The sequence below is a fragment of the Stegostoma tigrinum genome, chromosome 18, assembly GCF_030684315.1.
Source record: "Stegostoma tigrinum isolate sSteTig4 chromosome 18, sSteTig4.hap1, whole genome shotgun sequence".
Classification (NCBI taxonomy): Eukaryota; Metazoa; Chordata; class Chondrichthyes; order Orectolobiformes; family Stegostomatidae; genus Stegostoma; species Stegostoma tigrinum.
Genome location: NC_081371.1, coordinates 292,570 through 314,941, shown reverse-complemented (window position 1 = coordinate 314,941; position 22,372 = coordinate 292,570). Strand labels below are relative to the sequence as shown.

The following is a 22,372-nucleotide window of genomic DNA, read 5'->3' as shown; positions in this document are numbered from 1 at the left end:
GGTGGGGAAACTGCTAAACTGCTAATTCAGGATAGTCAACGTGACTTTGTCAGAGGGAACTCATGCCTAACAAATCTGGTAGAACTTGTCAAGGAGGAGAAGACCAAGTAATGGGATGAGGGTAGTCCAATTGATGTACTTTATGTGGATTTCAGGATAGCCTTTGATAAAAAGTTAAATGCACGAGATCCAGGGTAACTTAACAATTTGGATTCAAAATTGGCTTAATGAAAGGAGGGAAAGGGCAGTGGTAGAAGGTTATTTTGTGCCAGTGTCCCATGGCAAACTACAAGGATCAATGATGGGACCTCTATTGTTCGAGATATATATGTATATATATAAAATATGTGAAAGTGTGGATGTGGCTAATAAGTCAGTTTGCACATGAAACAAAAAACAGCAAGATGGTTGTCACTGAGAAAGATGATCTTAGTTATAGGGGGATATAAAGGTATTGATCAGATGGACAGGTCAGTGATAGATATAATTTAATCCAGATACATAATGCCAAGGTGATGCAAAGTTTATAAAATTATAATAAGCATAGATAAGGTGAAAAACAAAAGTCTTTTCCCTAAGATGGGGTTGTTCAAATCTCGGGGACACATTTTCAAGGTGAGAGGAGAAAGATTTAAAAGGGATCTAATGGGCAACCTTTTCACACAGAGGATGGTTTGTATGTGGGATAAACTGCCAGTGGAAGTGGTAGATGCAGGTACAGTTACAACAGTCGTATCATAGTCACCATTGCCAATACAATTCTTTACTCAGAGAGTAGTAAGGGAATGGAACGCTTTGCCTGCAACGGTAGTAGATTTGCCAACTTTAGGTACATTTAAGTCGTCATTGGATAAGCATATGGACGTACATGGAATAGTGTAGGTTGGATGGGCTTCAGATCAGTATGACAGGTCGGCACAACATCGAGGACCGAAGGGCCTGTACTGTGCTGTAATGTTCTATGTTCTAAAAGACATTTGGACAGGTACAGTAGGATAGGTTTAGACAGACTGGGCAATCATAGCGAGACTAGTTTAGTTCGGGAAAATTGGTCAGCATGGACGAGTTGGACTTGAGGGCCTGTTTCCAAGTTGTATGACTCCACATGTAACAAGACAAGAGAATACTTGATGAATGGCAAGTCACTAAGAACTTTAAAGGCAGAAGGTCAGGAGGGAATTTGAGGAATTTTTTTTTTGCCCAGTAGGGTCTGGAACACACTACCTGGGCAGTAATTAAGGCAGAAAAACTAAAATCCTTTAAAATGTACTTGGATGAACACTTGAAGTGTATAACATTCAAGACCACATTTCTTGTACTGGGACTAGTGTAGATTTAGAATAATTCTCATCGGTTTCAGCAATCAAGGGGCTTCTTCCGTACAGTATAATTCAATCTTCTTCGCATTCTCCACTCACATCTTTCCTAACACGTGGTGCCTAAAATTAACACAATATTCCTACTGAGACCAAATTAATGTTTCTATACAAACTCAGCAGACCTTCTTTGCTCCTGTACTGTATTCATAAAACACCCTAACACAGCCATGCTTTACAAAACCTGTTCTGCCATCTTCAAGAACTTATGCACATATACGCAGAGGTATCCATGCTATTCCTCCCACTTAGAATTGCAGATTTTAATTATATCACTCCATGTCCTTCTTAATAAAGAGACAATCTTATTTTTCTATCTTGAACTTCATTTGTGGGCAGTATGGTAGCTCAGTGGTTAGCACCGCTACCTTACAGCGCCAGCGACCTGGGTTCGATTCCAGCCTTGGGCAAGTGTCAGTATGGAGTTTGCACATTCTCTTATGGGGGTGGGGAGACTTTGAAGTCCACACTGATAACACTGAGCTGCAGGGTTCCCAAGCGGAATATGAGTTGCTGTTCCTGTAACCTTCGGGTAGCATCGTTGTGGCACTGCAGGAGGCACCTCCCCCTACCGCATCCCAAAACCAGCCCAGCTCATCCCCGCCTCCCTGACCTGTCCTTTCTCCCATCTATCCCCTCCTCCCACCTCAGGCCCCACCCCCATCTTCTAACTACTAACCTCATTCTGCCCCCTTGACCCATCTGTCCTCCCTGGACTGACCTATCTCCTCCCCACACTCACCTTCACTGGCTCCATCCCCGCCTCCTTGACCTCTCTGTCTCCTCTCCACCTATTTTCTCCTCTATCCATCTTCTATCCGCCTCCCCCTCTCTCCCTAATTATTTCAGAACTACCTTCCCCTCCCCCATTTCTGAAGAAGGGTCTAGGCCCGAAACATCAGCCTTCCTGCTCCTCTGATGCTGCGCGGCCTGCTGTGTTCATCCAGCTCCACTTACAGCTTATCTCATGTTCCAGTTCCTATTCTCCAAGCAGAAAATATCTATTTCTCTAGTCTCTTCACAGAACTGAACCGTTCATCCTTGGCAACATACTGGTTAATTTCTGCTATACACCCTGCAAAGCCTTGGCACCCTCACTTTGCACTCTACTGGTGTAAATGCACATACATTTCCCACTCATCTTATTTGAAGATGAAATGCACTTCATCTCTGATTGCAGTTCATCTGCATTTATGAAATGTGACAGAAATAATCCACTTAAATAGCCTCTTGACACGTTGGTTATCTTCAGCCAAGAATCAGTGTGAGGTGAGTAATTCAGAGCTCCAAGCTAACGTTCAAATTCATTTTGAAAAGAAAATCTGGAATAGAAGTTACATGTGACCACGTAACCACTGCTGATTCTTTTATAAACCTATCTGTCTCACTCATGTCCCTTAGAGAAGCAAATCTGTCTTCCTTACCTTGTCAACTCTACACAAGGCTTCTAACTGACAGCAACCGAATCAACTCATACTTAGGCCATTAGGAATGGGTAATAAATGCTGGTCCAGCCAACAACACCCACATTCCCATGGTTGGCACGGTGGCTCAGTGGTTAGCACTGCAGCCTCACAGCGCCAGGGACACAGGTTCAATTCCAGCCTCGGGCGACTGTCTGCGTGGAGTTTGCACATTCTCCCCACGTCTGCGTGGGTTTCCTCCGGGTGCTCCGGTTTCCTCCCACAGTCCAAAGATGTGCAGGCTCGGTGCATTAGCCATGCTAAATTGCCCATAGTGTTCAGGGATGTGTGGGTTATAGGGGGATGGGTCTGGGTGGGATGTTTCAGGGGCAGTGTGGACTTGTTGGGCCGAAGGGCCTGTTTCCACACTGTAGGGAATCTAATCTAATTAAATACTAAAAAGCCACCTCCACTCCTCCAAGAAGAGGTAAATCCAGACTGCAGATTACTGAGCCTTCTGTTTCAATAAACTTGAGTGTAAGTTATAGAAGTCAAATCAATTAGGCATAACAATTAAGTTGAAAATGACAGAAATACAGATATCTAAATTGAAGCAAAGTTACAACAGTCTCAGAGACCAAAAGACTGCTCTCCCACTAGAGAAAGATAATTGGTAATGGTTTAACCTGAGGATCACCATGTCCTGCTGTTGGTGTCACTCTGCATCACAAACCAGCCATCCAGCCATGATTTTCCCAGCCCATATTGAAATCCCCCATGATCACTGTGACTTTGCCTTTCTTACACACCTTTTCTATCTCCTGGTGTATCTTGTGCCCCAGCTCACTGATTACTGTTTGGAGGCCTGTACACAACCCCAACTATGCTTTTTAACCTTTGCGGTTCCTCAATTCTACCCACACTGATTCTACACCATCCGACCCTCCTTCACTTCTCATTGATTTAATTTCATTTCTCACTAATAAGGCAACCCCAACCCCTTGGCCCACCTGTCTATCTTTTTGATAGGATGCATATCCTTGGATATTCAGTTCCCAATCCTGATCCGCTTGCAGCTATGTCTCCGTGATGCCTACCACATCATACCTGCCCGCTTTGATCTGCACCACAAGCTCATTTACCTTATTCCTTATACTGCATGCATTCAGATATAACACCTTCAGGCCTGTATCAACCCTCCCTCTTCTCACTTTCATTTGTGTTTCCAGTGTTTGATTGCTAGTCTTTTCCAAAGGCTCTGTCCTATTTGTGCCTACGCTGGAGACTTCAATAACCTGATGAGGTTGGTTGGCTCGCCGAGCTGGTATGTTATTCTGCAGATATTTAGTTATCATGCTGGGTAACATCATCAGTGCAGCCTCATCACGGCAGTGTGAGGTACAAACTAGCCATCAACAACCCACAAGCCCACAAACAAAATGGCCGCAAGATTGTAAGGGTAATTTTGCAGCGGAGAGCGGCGAGAGACGGGAGGAGGTGAGGTCAGGGCAGAGAGGCAGTCGGGAAGGTAAGTGAGTGCTTTAAGCACTTACCTCGAAGCCAGCGGTCCTTTTTGCAGTGGAGAGCAGCGTGAGCCGGGCCGACATGAGGTCAGGGCAGAGAGGCAGTCGGGAATGTAATTGAGTGCTATTTAAGTAGGTGTGTTCTCAGCCCCAGGTCCTACACGGTAGGCCCTCCCTCCCACCCTCCTTCTCTAACCTAATTAAGAGTCCACAGACTCACAGCAAAAAACAAGGGTTGAGGGAAGTGCCTGGTGAGTAAAGTGCGAGTTTTCGGCGAAGATGCTCAGTGAGGAGATTACGCCGCTGTTGAAGAGGGTGAAGACATGACTGCCAAGCTGATTCAGTGTGCTGCATGCATGATGTGGGAGGTCAGGGACACTGATGATGTTTCTGGCTCCGACAGCTGTGGTAAGTGTGTACACATTCAGCTTCTGAAGGAGGTTGCTGCAGCCCTGAAGAAAGAACTAGATGACCTCCAGCTCATCTGAGAGAACGAGAATTTTCTGGACAGGAGCTTCAGCGAGGTCATTACACCGAGAATACCTGAAGAGAGAAGGGGAATGTCGTTGACGAAGGAAGACATGAATGAAGTACGAGAGACCCCAGGGGAAGCACCTATTGTAAACAGGCTGACTGTCGTGGAGACTGTCAAGACAGACGACATTGCCAGTCTGAGAGGTGGACAGGTCTGCGAATCAAAAGTTGGTGTAGAGGCAGAGCCGAGAACATCATGGAGAGCTGTGGTAATAGGGGACTCCATAATGAGAGGGACTGACAGGGGTTTCTGCGGCAACAGGTGAGATTTGAGGATGGTGTGTTGCCTTCCTGGTGCAAGGATCCAGGACATCACTGATAGAGCGCAGAGAATCCTCAAGGGTGAAGGTGAAGAGCCAGAGGTGGTGGTGTATGTCGGCACTAATGACGTCGGGAAGAAAAGGAGGGGCAATCTACAGCGGGACTTCAGAGAACTCGGAAGAACGCTGAAAAGCAGGACTTTCAGAGTGGTTATCTCCGGTTTGCTTCCAGTTCCTCGGGCTGGAGAGCGCAGGAACAGAGAGATAATGGACTTGAACGTGTGGCTGAGGGACTGGTGCCAGAAGCAAGAATTTAAATTCTTGGATCACTGGGGTATGTTTTGGGGTAAGAATAAATTGTACAGGAGGGACGATTTGCATCTTAATAATCGGGGGACCAGCTTTCTGGCAAGCAGGTTTGCCACTGCAACACAGGTGTGTTTAAACTAAGTAATGGCGGGGAGGGGCCAAACTGGATATTTAAGAATCAAGTTAAAGAAGAAGTGAGAATAAGAGAAGTTATGAAGGACAACAGAATCAACAGAGCAGAAAACTCAAGAAGGGATCATACAGTATGACCAAGTGAAATAGGGATCGCTAGGAAGGGTGAGGGGAGAAACAAATTAAAAATATTATATATGAATGCACGAAGCATAAGAAATAAGGTGGATGAGCTTGAGGCTCAGTTAGAAGTTGGCAAGTATGATGTTGTGGGGATAACTGAGATGTGGCTTCAAGTGGACAGGGCCTGGGAAATGAATATTCAAGGCTATATCTGCTAACGAAAGGACGGACTGGTGGGCAGAAGGGGTGGGGTGGCCCTGTGGTGAGGAATGATGTTCAGTCCCTTGCAAGGGGGTACACAGAATCAGGAGATGTAGAGTCAGTATGGATAGAGCTGAGAAATTCTAAGGGTAGAAAGACCCTAATGCGAGTTATCTACAGGCCCCCAAACAGTAGTCAGGATGTAGGGTGCAAGTTGAATCAAGAGTTGAAATTGGCCTGTCACAAAGGTATCACTACAGTTGTTATGGGAGATTTCAACATGTGGGTAGACTGGGAGAATCAGGATGGTACTGGACCCCAAGAAAGGGAGTTTGTGGAGTGCCTCCGAGATGGATTCTTAGAACAGCTTGTACTGCAGCCTACCAGGCAGGAGGCAATTCTGGATCTGGTGTTGTGCAATGAACCGGATTTGATCAGGGGCCTCAAAGTAAAGGAGCCATTAGGAGGTAGTGACCATAATACGATAAGTTTTAATCTGCAGTTTGACAGGGAGAAGGGAGAATCTGAAGTGTCAGTATTGCAGTTGAATAAAGGGAACTATGGAGCTATGAGGGAGGAGCTGGCCAAAATTCAATGGTACAATACCCTAGCAGGGATGGCAGTGGAACGACAATGGCAGGTATTTCTGGATATAATGCAGAAGGTGCAGGATCAGTTCATTCCAAAGAGGAAGAAAGGTCCTAAGGGGAGGCAGGGGTGGCCGTGGCTGACAAGGGAAGTTAAGGACTCTATAAAGATAAAAGAGAAGAAGTATAACATAGCAAAGATGAATGGGAAGCTGGAGGACTGGGGAGCTTTTAAAGAGCAACAGCGGATAACTAAAAAGGCAATACAGAGAGAAAAAATGAGCTATGAAGCAAAACTGGCCAAAAATATAAAGGAGGATAGTAAAAGCTTTTTTAAGTTTGTGAAAAGAAAAAAAATGGTTAAGACTAAAATTGGGCCCTTTAAGTCAGAAACGGGTGAATTTACTATGGGGAACAAGGAAATGGAAGAAGAGTTGAATAGGTACTTTGGATCTGTCTTCACTAGGGAAGACACAAGCAATCTCCCAGATGCAAAAGTGGCTGAAGGGCCTAGGGTAATGGACGAACTGAAGGGTATTTATATTAGGCAGGAAATGGTGTTGGATAGACTGTTAGGTCTGAAGGCCGATAAGTCCCTGGACCTGATGGTCTGCATCCCAGGGTACTTCAGCAAGTGGCTCTAGAAATTGTGGACACGTTGGTAATTATTTTCCAAGGTTCGATAGATTCAGGAACAGTTCCTGCGGATTGGATGGTGGCAAATGTTGTCCCACTTTTCAAGAAAGGAGGGAGAGAGAAAACAGGAAATAACAGACCAGTTAGCCTGACGTCAGTCATGGGAAAGATGCTGGAGTCAATTATAAAAGATGAAATTACAACTCATTTGGATAGCAGTAACAGAATAGGTCAGAGTCAGCATGGATTTAGGAAGGGGAAATCGTGCTTGACAAATCTTCTGGAATTTTTTGAGGATGTATCTATGAAGATGGATAAGGGAGAACCAGTGGATGTAGTGTACCTGGACTGTCAGAAAGCCTTTGATAAAGTCCCGCATAGGAGACTGGTGAACAAAATTAGGGCACATGGTATTGGGGGCAAAATACTGAGTTGGATTGAACATTGGCTGGCTGACAGGAAGTAAAGACTAGTGATAAACAGGTCCCTTTCGGAATGGCAGGCAGTGAACAGTAGGGTACCACAAGGTTTGGTGCTGGGACCGCAGCTGTTTCCAATATATAGTAATGATATAGACAAAGGCATTAAAAGTAATATTAGCAAATTTGCTGATGACACAAAGTTGGGTGGCAGTGAGAAATGTGAGGAGAATGTTATGAGAATACAGGGTGAATTGGACAATCTAGGTGAGTGGACGGATGCATGGCAGTTTAATGTGGATAAATGTGCGGTTATACACTTGGGTGGCAAGAACAGGAAGGCAGATTACTATCTCAATGGAGTCAAGTTAGATAAAGGGGAAGCACAACGAGATCTAGGTGTTCTTGTACATCAGTCAATGAAAGCAAGTATGCAGGTACAGCAGGTAGTGAAGAAAGCTAATAGCATGCTGGCCTTCATAACAAGAGGAATTGAGTATAGGAGCAAAGAGGTCCTTCTGCAGCTGTACAGGGACCTGGTGAGACCGCACCTGGAGTATTGTGTGCAGTTTTGGTCTCCCAATTTGAGGGAGTGCAGCGTAGGTTCACGAGGTCAATTCCCGGAATGGCGGGACTATCGTATGTTGAAAGATTGGAGCGACTGGGCTTGTATACTCTTGAGTTTAGAAGGATGAGAGGAGATCTGATTGAGGCGTATAAGATTATTAAGGGATTGGACACTCTGGAGGCAGGAAGCATGCTTCTGCTGATGTGTGAGTCCAGAACCAGAGGACACAGTTTAAAAATAAGGGGTTGGCCATTTAGAACAGAGTTGAGGAAAAACTTCTTCATCCAGAGAGTGGTGGATATATGGAACGCTCTGCCCCAGAAGGCAGTGGAGGCCAACTCTCTGGATACTTTCAAGAAAGAAATTGATAGAGCTCTTAAAGATAGTGGAATCACGGGTTATGGGGATAAGGCAGGAACAGGATACTGATTGTGGATGATTAGCCATGATCATAATGAATGGCGGTGCTGGCTCGAAGGGCCGAATGGCCTACTCCAGCACCTATTGTCTATTGTAATGACAAATGACACACACAACCAGCTTCACAAATATAACAGAGGAATTATGCGCCAATAAACTTTATTCCTGGAAGCTATCAATCAAGACTGGGCGACGGGCATGGAGCGAGCCTTCAACATCAGCCAACAGACCACAAGGGCCAAGGAAAGACAGACCCTTCAAGACAAACTAGCCACACTTGCCCACAAAAACGACAACAACTAAAGTGACACCTGGATAAGAAATCCCTTTGACAGGAAACTGACAGACCTGGAAAAAAGCCTTTCTCACCCGAGGACTGAACTACAACTGCAGGGACACCAACAAAATGGAATTCCTAGCCACACTGGAAGCCACTCTAAAGATCAACAATATCAACGAAGAAACACAACAAATGATAAGACGGACAGTAATCCTGACACTGACTAGAAGGAGCGAACTCAACACCTTCAACACATTGGAAAGACAGGCCCCGGAAGGAATGAAGGAGGACAAGAACATCACAGTACTACCTATAGACAAAGGGCGCATGACAGTGATACTGAACAAAAGGGACTACAACTCCAAGGCACAGGCACTGCTCACCGATGAAAACATATACCGGCCTGTACAAACTGACCTGACACCACAACTAGGCAACAAAATCCTCTACATGCTAAAAAGACTTAAATAGACAGGACAGATCAACAAAGCAAACTTCCTAAACTACACTGATAATGTTATCCAGCATGGTAACAAAACATCTGTGGAACAACAAACCAGCTCAGCGAGTCAACCAACCTCATCACCCACAACTCGAGCTACAAATATACGCCAAAACATCAGTAACCTCTCCTGAATTCTCCTTCCCTGTCATTTCTTTCATATTTTTCCACTGAGTTGAATCCACCACTACAGATGTTAACCTGTTGCTTTGTTTCCCACTGGGGTAAGTTTCACCATTCCCTTCCCCTCCACTTTCTAGTTTAAAGTCCTGTTGACCAGTCTATTTACCATTTTCCCTCGAACATTGGTTCGATTCAGGTGGAGACCATCCCAACAGTACAGGCTCCCCCTGTTCCAATACTGATGCCAGTGCCCCATGAAAAGCAAGCCCTCTTTCCCGCATATTTATCTCATAGCACTGAAGACATCGGTTTCCAGGTGGTTGCCAGAGATGGAGACAGAGAGGTCCAGTAAAGAGAGACACGTATCGGAGATGGACCAGGTGAACTTAAGGTGGGGATAGAAGGTGTTAGTGAAGTGGATGAACTGTTTGAGCTCCTCGTGGGAGCACGAGGCGGCGCCGATACAGTCATCAATGTAACAGAGGAAAATGTGGATGATAGGGCCAGTGGAGCTACAGAAGAGGGATTGTTCCATGTATCTTGCAAAGAGGCAGGCATAGCTTGGGCCCATGTGGGTACCCATGGCCACCCGCTTTGTCTGTAGGTAGTGGGAGGAATTGAAGGGGAAGTTGTTAAGGGTGAGGATGAGTTCAGCAAAGTGGATGAGGGTGTCAGTGGAGGGGGACTGGTCGGGCCTGCAGGACAGCAAGAAGCAGATGGCCTTTAGGCCATCTGCACAGGCAATGCAAGTGTGTAGGGACTGGATATCCATGGTAAAGATGAAGTGTTGGGGACCAGGGAATTGGATGTTTTGGAGGAGGTGGAGGGCGTGGGTGGCGTCACAGACGTAGGTGGGAGTTCCTGGACCAACGGGGAGAAAATGGAGTCGAGATAAGTTCGGTGGGGCAGGAGCAGGCGGAGACAATGGGTTGACCAGGGCTGTCAGGTTTGTGAATTTTGGGAAGGAGATAGAAACGGGCGGTGCGGAGTTGGGGAATGCTGAGGTTGGAGGCTGTGGTTGGGAGATCACCTGTCGTGACGAGGTTGTGGATGGTCTGGGAAATGATGTTTTGGTGGACGGGGGTGGAGTAATGATCGAGGAGGCAGTAGGAGGAGGTGTCAGAGAACTGGCGACTGGCCTCGTCGATGTCGAGGTCAGTGCGCCATACTACAACTGCGCCTCCCTTGTCCACGGTTTTTATAGTGATGTTGGGGTTGGAGCAGAGGGCTGCATGTTCTGTGGGCGAGAGGTTGGAGTGGTGAGAGGGGTGGAGAGGTTGAAGGGATTGATGTCTCGATGGCATTTGGAGATGAAGAGGTCGAAGGAGCATAGGAGGCCTTGGGCTGGTGTCCAGGAGGGGAGGGTCTGTTGGAGGTGGGAGAAGGGGTCAGTAGAGGGAGGGCTTCGCTCCTGCTGCTACCCCACCGAACTCATCTCCACTTATTTCCACACCATTTTCTCCACCTTGGTCCAGGAACTCTCCTCCTACGTCCGTGACACCACCCATGCCCTCCACTTCCTCCAAAACATCCAATTCCCAGGTCCCCAACACCTCATCTTTACCATGGACTTCCAGTCCCTATACACTTGCATTCCCCATGCAGATGGCCCAAACGCCCTCCGCTTCTTCCTGTCCCACAGGCCCGATCATACCCCCTCCACTGACACCCTCATCTGCGTAGCTGAACTCATCGTCATCCTTATCACCATCTCCTTCAATTACTCCCACTTCCTACAGACAAAGCAGGTGGCCATGGGTACCCACATGGGCCTAAGCTGTGCCACCTGAAAGTTGTAGGAACCGCATCTCAAGGACTGCAACTTCCCCTTGACAGTGGTCGAAAATGTCCTCGACCGTGTCTCTTGCATTTCCCCCAACTCATCCCTCACACCCCCTCCCTGTAATAACGACCAAAACAGAATCCCCCTCTTCCTCACATACAAACCCACCAAACTCCGGATCCAACGCATCATCCTCTGACACTTCTGCCATCTGCAATCTGACCCCACTACCAAAGACATTTTTCCCTTCCCAGCCCTTCTCTGCTTTCCACAGGGACCACTGTCTCTATGCCTCCAGTGTCCAGTCCACAATCCCCACCAGCCCCACCATCCCCCAGCACTTCTCCCTGCAACTGCAGCAAGTGCTACGCCTGCCCCCACACCTCCTGCCTCACCCCCATCCCAGGTCCTAACAACACCTTCCACGTCAAACAGATGCTCACCTGCACATCTACTAATGTAGAATACTGTATCCGCTGTTCCCATTGTGGCCTCCTATACATTGGGGAAACCAAGTGGAGGCTTGGGGACCGCTCTGTGGGACGCCTACGCTTGGTTCGCAACAAACAACTGCACCTCCCAGTCACAAACCATTTCAACTCCCCCTGCCCCTCCTTGGATGACATGTCCATCCTGAGCCTCTTGCAGTGCCACAACGATGCTACCTGAAGGTTGCAGGAACAGCATTTCATATCTTGCTTGGGAACCCTGCAGCCCAATGGTATCAATGTGGACTTCACAAGCTTCAAAATCTCCCCTCCCATGACGGCATCCCAAAACCAGCCCAGCCATCCCCACCTCCCTGACCAGTCCTCCCACCTATCCACTCCTCCCACCTCAAGCCCACGCCTATCTCCTACCTCCTAGCCTCATTCCGCCTCCTTGACCTGTTCGTCGTCCCCGGGCCCTATCTCTTCCCTAACTCCCCACCTTTAAGAGCAAAGAACAAAGAAAATTACAGCATGTGAACAGGTCCTCCAAGCCTGTGCCAATCCAGATCCTCTATCAAAACCTGTGGCCTGTTTTCCAAGGATCTGTATCCCTCTGCTTCCTGCCCATTCATGTATCTGTCTAGATACATCTTAAGCGATGCCGGTCTCTTTCACTGCTGCTAGCAACGTGTTCCTGGCACCCACGCCCCTCTGTGTAAAGAACTTTTCATGCATATCTCCCTTAAACTTTTCCCCTCTCACCTTGAAATCGTGGCCCCTAGTAATTGAGTCCCACACTCTTGGGGGGTGGGGGGGGGGGGGGGGAGAGGAGAAGCTTCTTGCTATCCACCCTGTCTATACCTGTCATGATTTTGTAGACCTTAATCAGGTCCCCCCTCAACATCCATCTTTCTTATGTAAATAATCCTAATCTACTCAACCTCTCTTCATAGCTCGTGCCCTCCACACCAGGCAACATCTTGGTGAACCTCCTCTGCACCCTCTCCAAAGCATCCACATCCTTTTAGTAATGTGGCGATCAGAACTGTATGCAGTATTCCAAATGTGGTCAAACCAAAGTCCTACACAACTGTAACATGACCTGTCAACTCTTGTACTCAATACCCCGTCCAATGAATGAAAGCATGCCGCATGCCTTCTTGATGACTCTATCCACCTGCGTTGCCACTTTCAGGGTACAACGGACCTGAGCACCCAGATCTCTCTGTGTATCAATTTTCTCCAGGGCTTTTCCATTTACCGTGTAGTTCGCTCTTGAATTGGATCTTCCGAAATGCATCACCTCGCATTTGCCTGGATTGAACTCCATCTGCCATTTATCCGCACAACTCTCTAATCTATCCATGTTTCTGCTGCATTCTCCGACAGTCCCCTTCACTATCTGCTCCTCCACAAATTCCTGGCTCCAACCCCGCATCTTTGACCTGTCTGTCTCCTCTCCACCTATCTTTTCCTTTGTCCATGTCCTATCTGCCTCCTCCTTTCTCCCTATTTACTTCAGAATCCCCACGCCCTCCCCCATTTCTGAAGAATGGTCTAGGCCTGAAATGTCAGCTTTCCGGCTCCTCTGATGCTGTTTGGTCTGCTGTGTTAATCCAGCTCCACACCTTGTTATCTCTTACTAATTGCAGTACTGCTCCTACCAAAGGTACCTGCTCATTTGTGACTTCCACCACTTGCAGACCCACCTGCTCTTCATATGTGGCCTTATAGTTCTCGAGTCTTTTTAAGAGGGTTTCATGTTCCTCGTCAAACTCTGCAATCTTTTTACGGTAATACTCAAGTAGCTCCCGGGAAGGACGAAGAAAAGCTAGGCGCTCATTTACTGATGGAATTGGCGGAGTGCCATCTGTTTTAGGATCCTGTCGTTTTCCTGCAGAAGCTGAATTACGGCCCATTGCTGATCTACAGGTCAAAAAGAAAACATTTCTCAGAAATGGTTCTTACTTATTAATCCTATCGTAAATGTGTTCACAAGAATGGTGCAAACTATATAGTTAATAGTGATGGCACTCTATGCTGCCACGGTACGATTTTCAGCCCTACAACATTAGGGACCTCTGGTTAACTTTTTAAAAAATACTTCACAAGCATACAATAACTTTTCAAGAACATTGGTGAAGGACAGCACAGAGGCTGATTGAGACTGTGGCTCAATGTTGGAGACTTGGTGTTTATTCTCAAACCCATGGGGCACGTTTGGTGAGGGGTTAACACCTAACTCTGTGTAGACAATATTTACCCACAGTTTAAGATTAGAGGAGATTAAAATTGTTACAGAGACAGTAGGATCTGCCGATGCTGGAGAATCTGAGATAACACAATGTGGATGAACACAGCAGGCCAAACAGCATCACAGCAGCAGGAAAGTTTGACGTTTTGGGTCGAGACCCTTGGAATAGAGGAGGGCTTTTATTTGGCCACTGGACTATGGCAGCTGGTCGCAGTGGGGGACTGCCTTTTCATCCCTCTCCGACAGTTCTGGTCAGCAGTGCCCTGGCCTCAAGCTGAGGGATTACTTGCCATAAAACGATGGTCTCAGACTGAAGAAGGGGGTTTATGCCTTCACGCAGGGCTGAGTGAGGAACTTATTTACACTCTGGCGTTGAGGACGGGGGTATTTTCCGTGGTTCGGGTTGGGGAGGATGGGGTTATTGGAGTCCAGGCTGGGCTAAGGGAAGGGAAATTAATTCCCCCACACTCCCTACCACAGATCAAGGGAGGAGGGTATGCAGGGTTACGAGGATGAGGAAGGGTACTGCCGGACGGAAGGGGGATATCCCTGGGCACGGAGGTGTGTTGTCGGCGGTAAAGCGGAGGTCTCTGGGGCGGTAATCCTTGACAAGACTGGGTATTCTCAGGGATGTTGGAGAGAGTGATTTCCGGGATGAAAGGGGTTATGCTATGGGAACGAAGGTTGAGTGACGGAGGGACGGTATTATTACGGATGAGGATAAACATCTTGGACGGTGTAGGGATGAAAGGAGGGGGTGGTGTTAGTTAGAGATTTACCCGCTCCTGCGCGCGCCGCCAACGTCCATCCGGGTCTCCTTCAACAACAACTGACATCGGCACCACGACCGCGTTCAACTTCGATTGGACCGTCTGGGTTTTCATCAACCAATCAGAAAGAGGGAGAAAAAACGATCGGATGGAGATGCACGCATAAAGTCATAGAATCCCTATACCGTGTGGAAGTAGACTATTCGTCCCATCGAGTCCACACTGACCCTCCGAAGAGAATACAACCCTACCCGTGTAAACCGTGCATTTCCCATGGCTAAGCGACCGAACCTGCACATCACTGGGCGCTATGGGCAATTTAGCATGGCCAATCCACACTAATCTGCGCATCTTTGGACCGTGGGAGGAAATTGAAGCCCCCAGGGGAAACCCACGAAGACGCGGGGAGAATGTACAAACTCCACGTAGGCAGTCACCCAGGTCCCCAGTTCAACCACATTCAGAGAGAGCCACAGAAAAAAGAAACTCAGACAGAAAAAAAATCTCAGTCCAAGAGAGGAAGAAAGTCTGGGTCAGAGAGCGAGGGAGAATCTCAGTCGCGGGGGGGGGGGGGGGGGGGGGGGGGGCACGGAAACGAAGGAAAAATCCCAAGTACAGAGAGAAGGAAAAAAAACAAATCAAAACAGACATACAGAAACCCATGCAGGGACAGAGAGAGCACGAGAAACAGAGAGAGAATAACTCGGTTAGAGAGAGATAGCCAGACAGACAGAGACAAAAGGAGGGAATTCAGTCAGAAAAAAGAGACCGAGACAGAGGGAAAGTACCCATGCAAATAGAGAGAAAAACTTTTGCAAAGAGAGAAAAAAGGCATCCAGAGTGAGAAATGGACTCAGAGAGAAAGAAACTCAGTCAGAGACAGGGAGAGAGAGAGGCTGACAGAGGAAAGAAAGACCCCTGCAGAGAGAGAGAGAGATAGAAAACCCACGCAGGAATGGACAGCAAAAAACCCAGCCAGAGTCAGACACACATGGAAAAAAGGAACTCAGTAAGAGAGAGAGAAAGAAACTCAAACAGAGAGAGAAACACAGTCACACCGAGAGAATCCCATTCAGTCGGAAAGGGGTAGGAACCCATTTACTGAGAAAGAAACACAGTCATAGAGAGAGAAAAGCTCAGAGGGAGAGAGGGAGGGAAACCTAGCCAGGGAGAGAAAGAGAAAGAAACCAATCAGAGAGAGGGAGACAATCAGAAAACGAGTCAGAAAAAGGAACGGAATCAGTCAAAGACAGAAGGAAAAAACCCATGCAGAGGGATAGTGAAAAACTTCTGCAGAGAAAATAATAAACCAATGCAGATAGAGAAAGAAAAAATAGCCCATCTAGAGAGAGAGAGAGAGAGAAAAAGCAGTTTGAGAGAGAAAGTCAATCAGAAAGAGAAAGAGAGAGAAGCTGTGTCACACAGACAGGAGAGATAATGGGAACTTCAGATGCTGGAGAAACCGAGATAACAAAGTGTGGAGCTGGATGAACACAGCAGGCCAAGCAGCATCTCAGGAGCACAAAAGCTGACGTTTCGGGCCTTAACCCTTCATCAGAAAAGGGGGATGGGGGAGAGGGTTCTGAGATAAATAGGGAGGCGGGGGGGAGAGGCTGACCGAAGATGGATAGAGGAGATGATAGGTGGAGAGGAGAGTATAGGATAACAAAGTGTGGGGCTGGATGAACACAGCAGGCCAAGCAGTATCTTAGGAGCACAAAAGGTGACGTTTCGGGCCTAGACACTTCATCAGAAAAGTGGAGAGGTAGGGAGGGGCTAGGTCAGTCCAGGGAGGACGGACAGGTCAAGGGGGTGGGATGAGGTTAGTAGGTAGGAAATGGAGGTGCAGCTTGAGGTGGGAGGAGGGGAAACGTGAGAGGAAGAACAGGTTAGGGAGGCGAGGACGAGCTGGGCTGGTTTTGGGATGCAGTGGGGGGAGGGGAGATTTTGAAGTTCCACATTGATACCATTGGGTTGCAGAGTTCCCAAGTGGAATATGAGTTGCTGTTCCTGCAACCTTCGGCATTATGGCACTGCAGGAGGCCCAGGATGGACATGTCATCTAAGGAATGGGAGGGGGAGTTAAAATGGATCGCGACTGGGAGGTGCAGTTGTTTATTGCGAATCGAGCGTAGGTGTTCTGCAAAGCGGTCCCCAAGCCTCCTTACTTCCTGCGTTTGCAGGAGAAAGTGCCGGGTGTGGAGGATCCCCCTATAGTCCTCACATACCACCCCATCAACCTCCAGAAACAATGCATCATCCTCCGACACTTCCACCATCTACAATCTGACCTCACCACCAAAGACACTTTTCCATCCCCACCCTTCTCTGCTTTCTGGAGACACCACTCTCTCCAGGACTCCCTTGTTCCCTCTACACTCTCCTCCAACCCCACCACACCCGGGACTTTCCCCTGCAACTGCAGGAAATGCTACACTTGCCCCCATACCTCCTCCCTCACCCCCATCCCAAGCCCCAAGATGACTTTCCACATCAAGCAGATGTTCACCTGCACATCTGCCAATGTGGTATACTGCATCCACTATACCCGTTGTGGCTTCCTCTACATTGGGGAAACCAAGCGGAGGGTTGGGGACTGCTTTGCAGAACACCTACGCTCGGTTCGCAATAAACAATTGCACCTCCCATTTGCGAACCATTTTAACTCCCCCTCCAATTCCTTAGATGACATGTCCATCCTGGGTCTCCTGCAGTGCCATAATGATGCCACCCGTAGGTTGCAGGAACAGCAACTCATATTCCACTTGGGAGCCCTGCAGTCCAATGGTATCCATGTGGATTTCACAAGCTTCAAAATCTCCCCTCCCCCGACTGTATCCCCAAAACCAGCCCAGCTCGTCCCTGCCTCCCTAACCTGTTCTTCCTCTCACCTATCCCCTCCTCCCACCTCAAGCCACACCTCCATTTCCTATCTTCTAACCTCATCCTGCCCCCTTGACCTGTCCGTCCTCCCCGGACTGACTTATCCCCTCCCTACCTGCCCACCTATCCTCTCCTCTCTACCAATCTTCTCCTCTATCCATTTTTGGTCCGTCTCCCCCTCTCTCCCTATTTATTTCAGAACTCTCTGATAAAGGCTCTAGGCCCGAAACATCAGCTTTTGTGCTCCTAAGATGCTGCTTGGCCTGCTGTGTTCATCCAGCTCCACACTTCGTTATCTCACACAGAGAGGATCCCATTCAGAGAAGAGGCAGAGAAACCCAGTCACAGAGACTGGTCAGAGAGAGAGAAAAAACTCAGTTGGAGGGAGAGGGAAAGAGAAAGCTATACAGACAGATAAACCATTGCAGAGAGAGAAAAAACATGCAGAGAGAGAGAGAGAGAGTGGTAAACCCCAATCAGAAAGAGAGAAAAAGGTATTCAGAGAGGGAAACAACCAACATTTACTATAAATCCCCAGACTCCCATAGCTCCCATGACTACACCTCCTCTCACGTTGCATGCTGCAAAAATTCCATCCCATTTTCCCAATTCCTCCCTCTCCATCGCATATGCTCTGACAAGGAGACGTTCCACTCCCAAGTATCCTAGATGTTTGCCTTTTTCAAACAACATTCTCTCCCCATCACCCAGATAGCCCTTCACCGCACCTCCTCCATTCTCCACTCCACAGTTCTTAACCACCCTCCCACAAAAGAAAAGAAAGATAAGGTCCCCCCTTGTCCTCATTTTCCACCCCCGAACAGCTTCTGCATTCAATATATCATCCTCAAACACTTCTGCCAATTGCAATCAGACCCCTCGACCATGAACATCTTCCACTCCCCGCTCCTCCCTGCATTCCACAAGGACCATTCCCTTCGCAACTCCTTAGTTTGTGCCACACTCGAACCCGCCTGGTACCTTCCCCTGTAACTATAAAAGGTGCAACACCTGCCCACACACCACCTCCCTCGTCTCCATCCAGGGCCCTAAACAGTCATTCCAAGTGAGACAGAGCTTCACCTGCATCTCCTCCAACATAGTCTATTGCATCCAGTGCTCCCGATGTGGTCTTCTCCATGTCAGTGAGACCAAACATAGATTAGGTGACTGTTTCGCGAAGCATTTTCACCTGGCCCATAACAGCCAACCTAACCTCCCAGTTACTGCCCGTTCCAACTCCCTGCCCCACTCCCCCTCCAACATGTCCGTCCTCAGCCTCTTCCAGTGTCAGTGACTCAGAACATAAATTTGGAGAATAATACCTTGTCTTCCACCTGGACACCCTACAGGCCAGAGGACTCAACATTGAGTTCCCCAATTTCAAATAACCTTCCCACCCATCCCCCGGCTCCTCTTCCAGCCCCACTTCCTCCCTTCCATTCCACCTTCTGACCCTCCCTTCCAGCCAACAACCGGAATCACCAGTCCCATTGACCAACCAGTGTCTGGCTATCACCACCATTCTGCCTCCACCCCTCTTTATTTGCAACTCCCTCTAGCACGACATCCAGTCCTGAAGAAGGGTAACACCTGAAATGTTGACTGCTCCTTTCTGCCACATGCTGCCTGGCTTGCTCTGTTCTTCCAGCCTTCTGTCTGTCTACCTCTCATTCAGAGAGAGAAGTCCAGTCAGAGAGAGAAAGAAACCCAATCAGAAAGAGGAAGAGAGGGAAGTAAATCAGAGAGAGAGAAAAACTCAGTCACAGAGAAAGAATCCCATTCAGAAGGAGAGGGAGAAAAAAAAGTTTCAAGAGAGAAATGCAATCAGAGAGAGAGGAAATGTCAATCAAAGAGAGACAGAAACTGAGTCAGACAGAGAAACTTAGTGTCAGAGACAGAGAGAAATAGAAAACAACACAGTTGAAAAAAGAGAAACCCAGTCACAGGGACAGAATCCCATTGAGAGAGAGAGAGATAGGGAATCATGTTTCAAGACAGAAAAACACTCAGTCGCATGGAAGAGAAACATTGTCAGGGGGAGAAAGAAAACCAGTCAGAAAGTGGGAAAGAATAAGCAAACCTGCCAGAATGAGAGACAGAGATAAACACAGGCTGAGAGAGAGAAATTGAGAGAGAAAAACAGAGAGAGCCTTAGAAATTGAGAGACAGAGAAACTGAGTCAGAGAGAGAGAAAATCTCAATTAGTGAGCATGAAACTGTATCAGAGAGACAGAGAAAGAGAAAAAGCTAGTCACAGATAGTGAATCCCATTCAGAAGCAGAGGAAGACAAACCCGATCAGAGAGATTGAAAGAAAAACTTAATCATGGAGAAAGGAACAGAAAGAGAAAACTAGATAGATAAAGAGAGAGAGACAGAAAAACGCAGTCAGAGAGAAATACAAATAGAGGGAGAAAATCTCAGTCTGAGAGAGTCAGAGAATCCCAGTCAGAGAGATAGAGAAGAATGCAGTTAGACAGAAACACAGACACAGAGAAAATCTTAGTCCAAAAGAGTCAGAGGATCTCAGTCAGAGGCAGGGTGAAAGCCAGTCATAGAGAGAGGATTCCATTCATAGGGAGAGGGAGAGAAAAAAGTTTCAAAAGAGAAAGTTGGTCAGAGGAGAGAGAAAGAGCGAAACTCAATGAAAGAGACAAAGACAACCTGAGTCACAGAGAGCGTCTCAATCAGAGGGAGAAAGTGAGACAGAGAAAGAGAAAAAAAATTCATCAGGGAGACATAAACTCAATCAGGGAGAGAGAAATTCTCAGTCAGTCAGAAAAAGCTAGAGAAACTCACTCAGTCATCTGCAACATAACCTCCTTGGTCTTATATTCTATATCTCAACTGATAAAGGAAAGCATCCCATATACCTTCTCAACTACTGAATTAACCTGAACTGCCATCTTCAGGACCAACATTTTAAGATCTCTCTGTTCCTCTGAGCTTCCCAGTGACCTGCCATTCACTGAGTTCTCCTTTGTCTTGTTACTTCTTCCAAGGTATATCACCTCACACATATCAAGGCTAAATTCCACCTGCCACTGATCTGCCCACCCAAACAATCCATATATATCCTCCTGTAACTTAAAATCTTCCTCTTCACTGTCAACCATCTGGCCAGTCTTCCACAAACTCTCACCACCCCCAGCATCTGATGATCTCACGAATCCTGCAATCCCAGACATTAGTCTGCTAAACCTTCGTTGCACTCCCTCCATTAATTATAATAGGCAAAGTAGGAAAGCCTTAGAGGGGGCAGAATTCTTAACATGTGCCTAGGAAAGCTTTTAAACCCACCACATTCAAATTCCTACATAAGCAGGGTAATGCTGGAGATTGTTAGGTATGTGGGATAAATGTTGTAACCATTTTAATTTTAATGAATGAAACTGGGCAAGTGGTAGAATATTATGGTGACAGTGACCACATTTCAGTACAATTTAAGATGATTATAGATAAGGGCAAAGATGGACTGGAAATAATGTTTTTGAATTGAGGAAGGTTGAGTTTAATAAGGTAAGACAGGGTCCGTTCAAAGTGGATTTGAAGCAGTCATTTGCAAGATGATTCACATCAGAGCAGTGGGAGACATTCAAAAGGCTATTAGTGAGTCTGCAAGGTCAACATGTTCCCATAAAGCTGAAAGATGGGACCAACAAGTGCAGAGAATTCGATGTCAAGGGATGTACAAAGATTGGTTAAGAAATAAGTGAAAGTGAGCTGATTATAACAATATCAGCCTGATGGACCTCATAGAGTATGAGTTCCCTTATTGGGACTATTAATCTGGTCCATTCAGGGAGCCTTGGCAGCCAGATAAAAACAGGTGTTCTGATGGAGGGTAATACAGGAGTGGCTGTTTCAGTGATCAACAGGGATGTTGTTGGGAATGGGGGATTTGAGGTATAACGAGAGGCTGGATAGGCTTCTGCAGCATAGTAGGTTGATAGGTGACCTCTAATAAAATAATGAGAGATATAGATAAGGTGAATGGCAGGTGTTCTTTCCCTCGGGTAAGGGATTTCAAGACTCGGGGGCATATTTTTAAGATTTTAGGTGGAAGATTTAAAATAGGCATTGGGGGCATTATTTTTTACAGGGAGTGGTTTGCGTGTGGAATAAACTTCCAGAGGAGGTAGTAGATGCAGGTACAGTTACAACATTTAAAATACATTCAGATAGTACATGAATAAGGAATGTTTGGAGGGATGTGGGCCAAGTCCAGGCAAATGGGACTAATTTACTTTGGGATTATGGTTGGCATGGGCTAGTTGGACCGAAGGGCCTGTTTCCATGTTGTATGACTCTATAACTCCATGACTCAAAATGTTACAATTTTCTTCAGGATTTGAGCTGGCAAGCCATTGTAGTCACTGCAGGTATGCAGAGTCGAGACAAGAAAGGAGACCTGAATTGAGTAAGAGAAATCAGAGATAGTAGGAACTGCAGATGCTGGAGAATCTGAGATAACAAGTTGTACAGCTGGACGAACATGGCAGGCCAGCAGCATCAGATGAGCAGGAAAGCCGATATTTCAGGCCTGCTTGGCCTGCCGTGTTTGTCTAGCTCTACATCTTCTTATCTAAGAGAAATCACAAGCCGGTATCTGGGAGAGTATACATCTTAAAGTCCACCTACATCTGGTTTGGAACAGTTAAATTGCTTAGCAACATTCAAATCAGAATAAAAAAAAAGTCTGGCTAAGTTCTGATGGAGGGTAATACAGGAGTGGCTGTTTCAGTGATCAAGGAGATAACTAGGTGTGTTGAGGGTTGTGTACTGATGCAGATATGGGCAGAAAAATAGCAGGTGGAATTTAATATGGGTAAGTGTGAGGTGCTGCAATTCGG

General features: G+C 47.0%; 1 protein-coding gene across 3 annotated transcripts in view; it reads right to left on the bottom strand.

Annotated features, from left to right (window-relative positions):
- ccdc77 (coiled-coil domain containing 77) overlaps nucleotides 1-22,372 on the bottom strand; it is a 97,140-nt gene that overhangs the window by 65,055 nt on the left and 9,713 nt on the right. The window contains exons 2-3 of one of the 3 annotated variants that reach the window (XM_048549594.2): nucleotides 14,644-14,736; nucleotides 13,284-13,536 (exon numbers count right to left, since the gene is read on the bottom strand). In XM_048549594.2, the coding sequence (XP_048405551.1) occupies nucleotides 13,284-13,536; nucleotides 14,644-14,672 (282 nt within the window). In that variant the 5' untranslated portion in view covers nucleotides 14,673-14,736. Of the gene's footprint in view, nucleotides 1-13,283; nucleotides 13,537-14,154; nucleotides 14,599-14,643; nucleotides 14,737-22,372 lie in introns of those variants that run through there. The other 2 variants (XM_048549595.2, XM_059652255.1) reach the window with 2 other exon arrangements.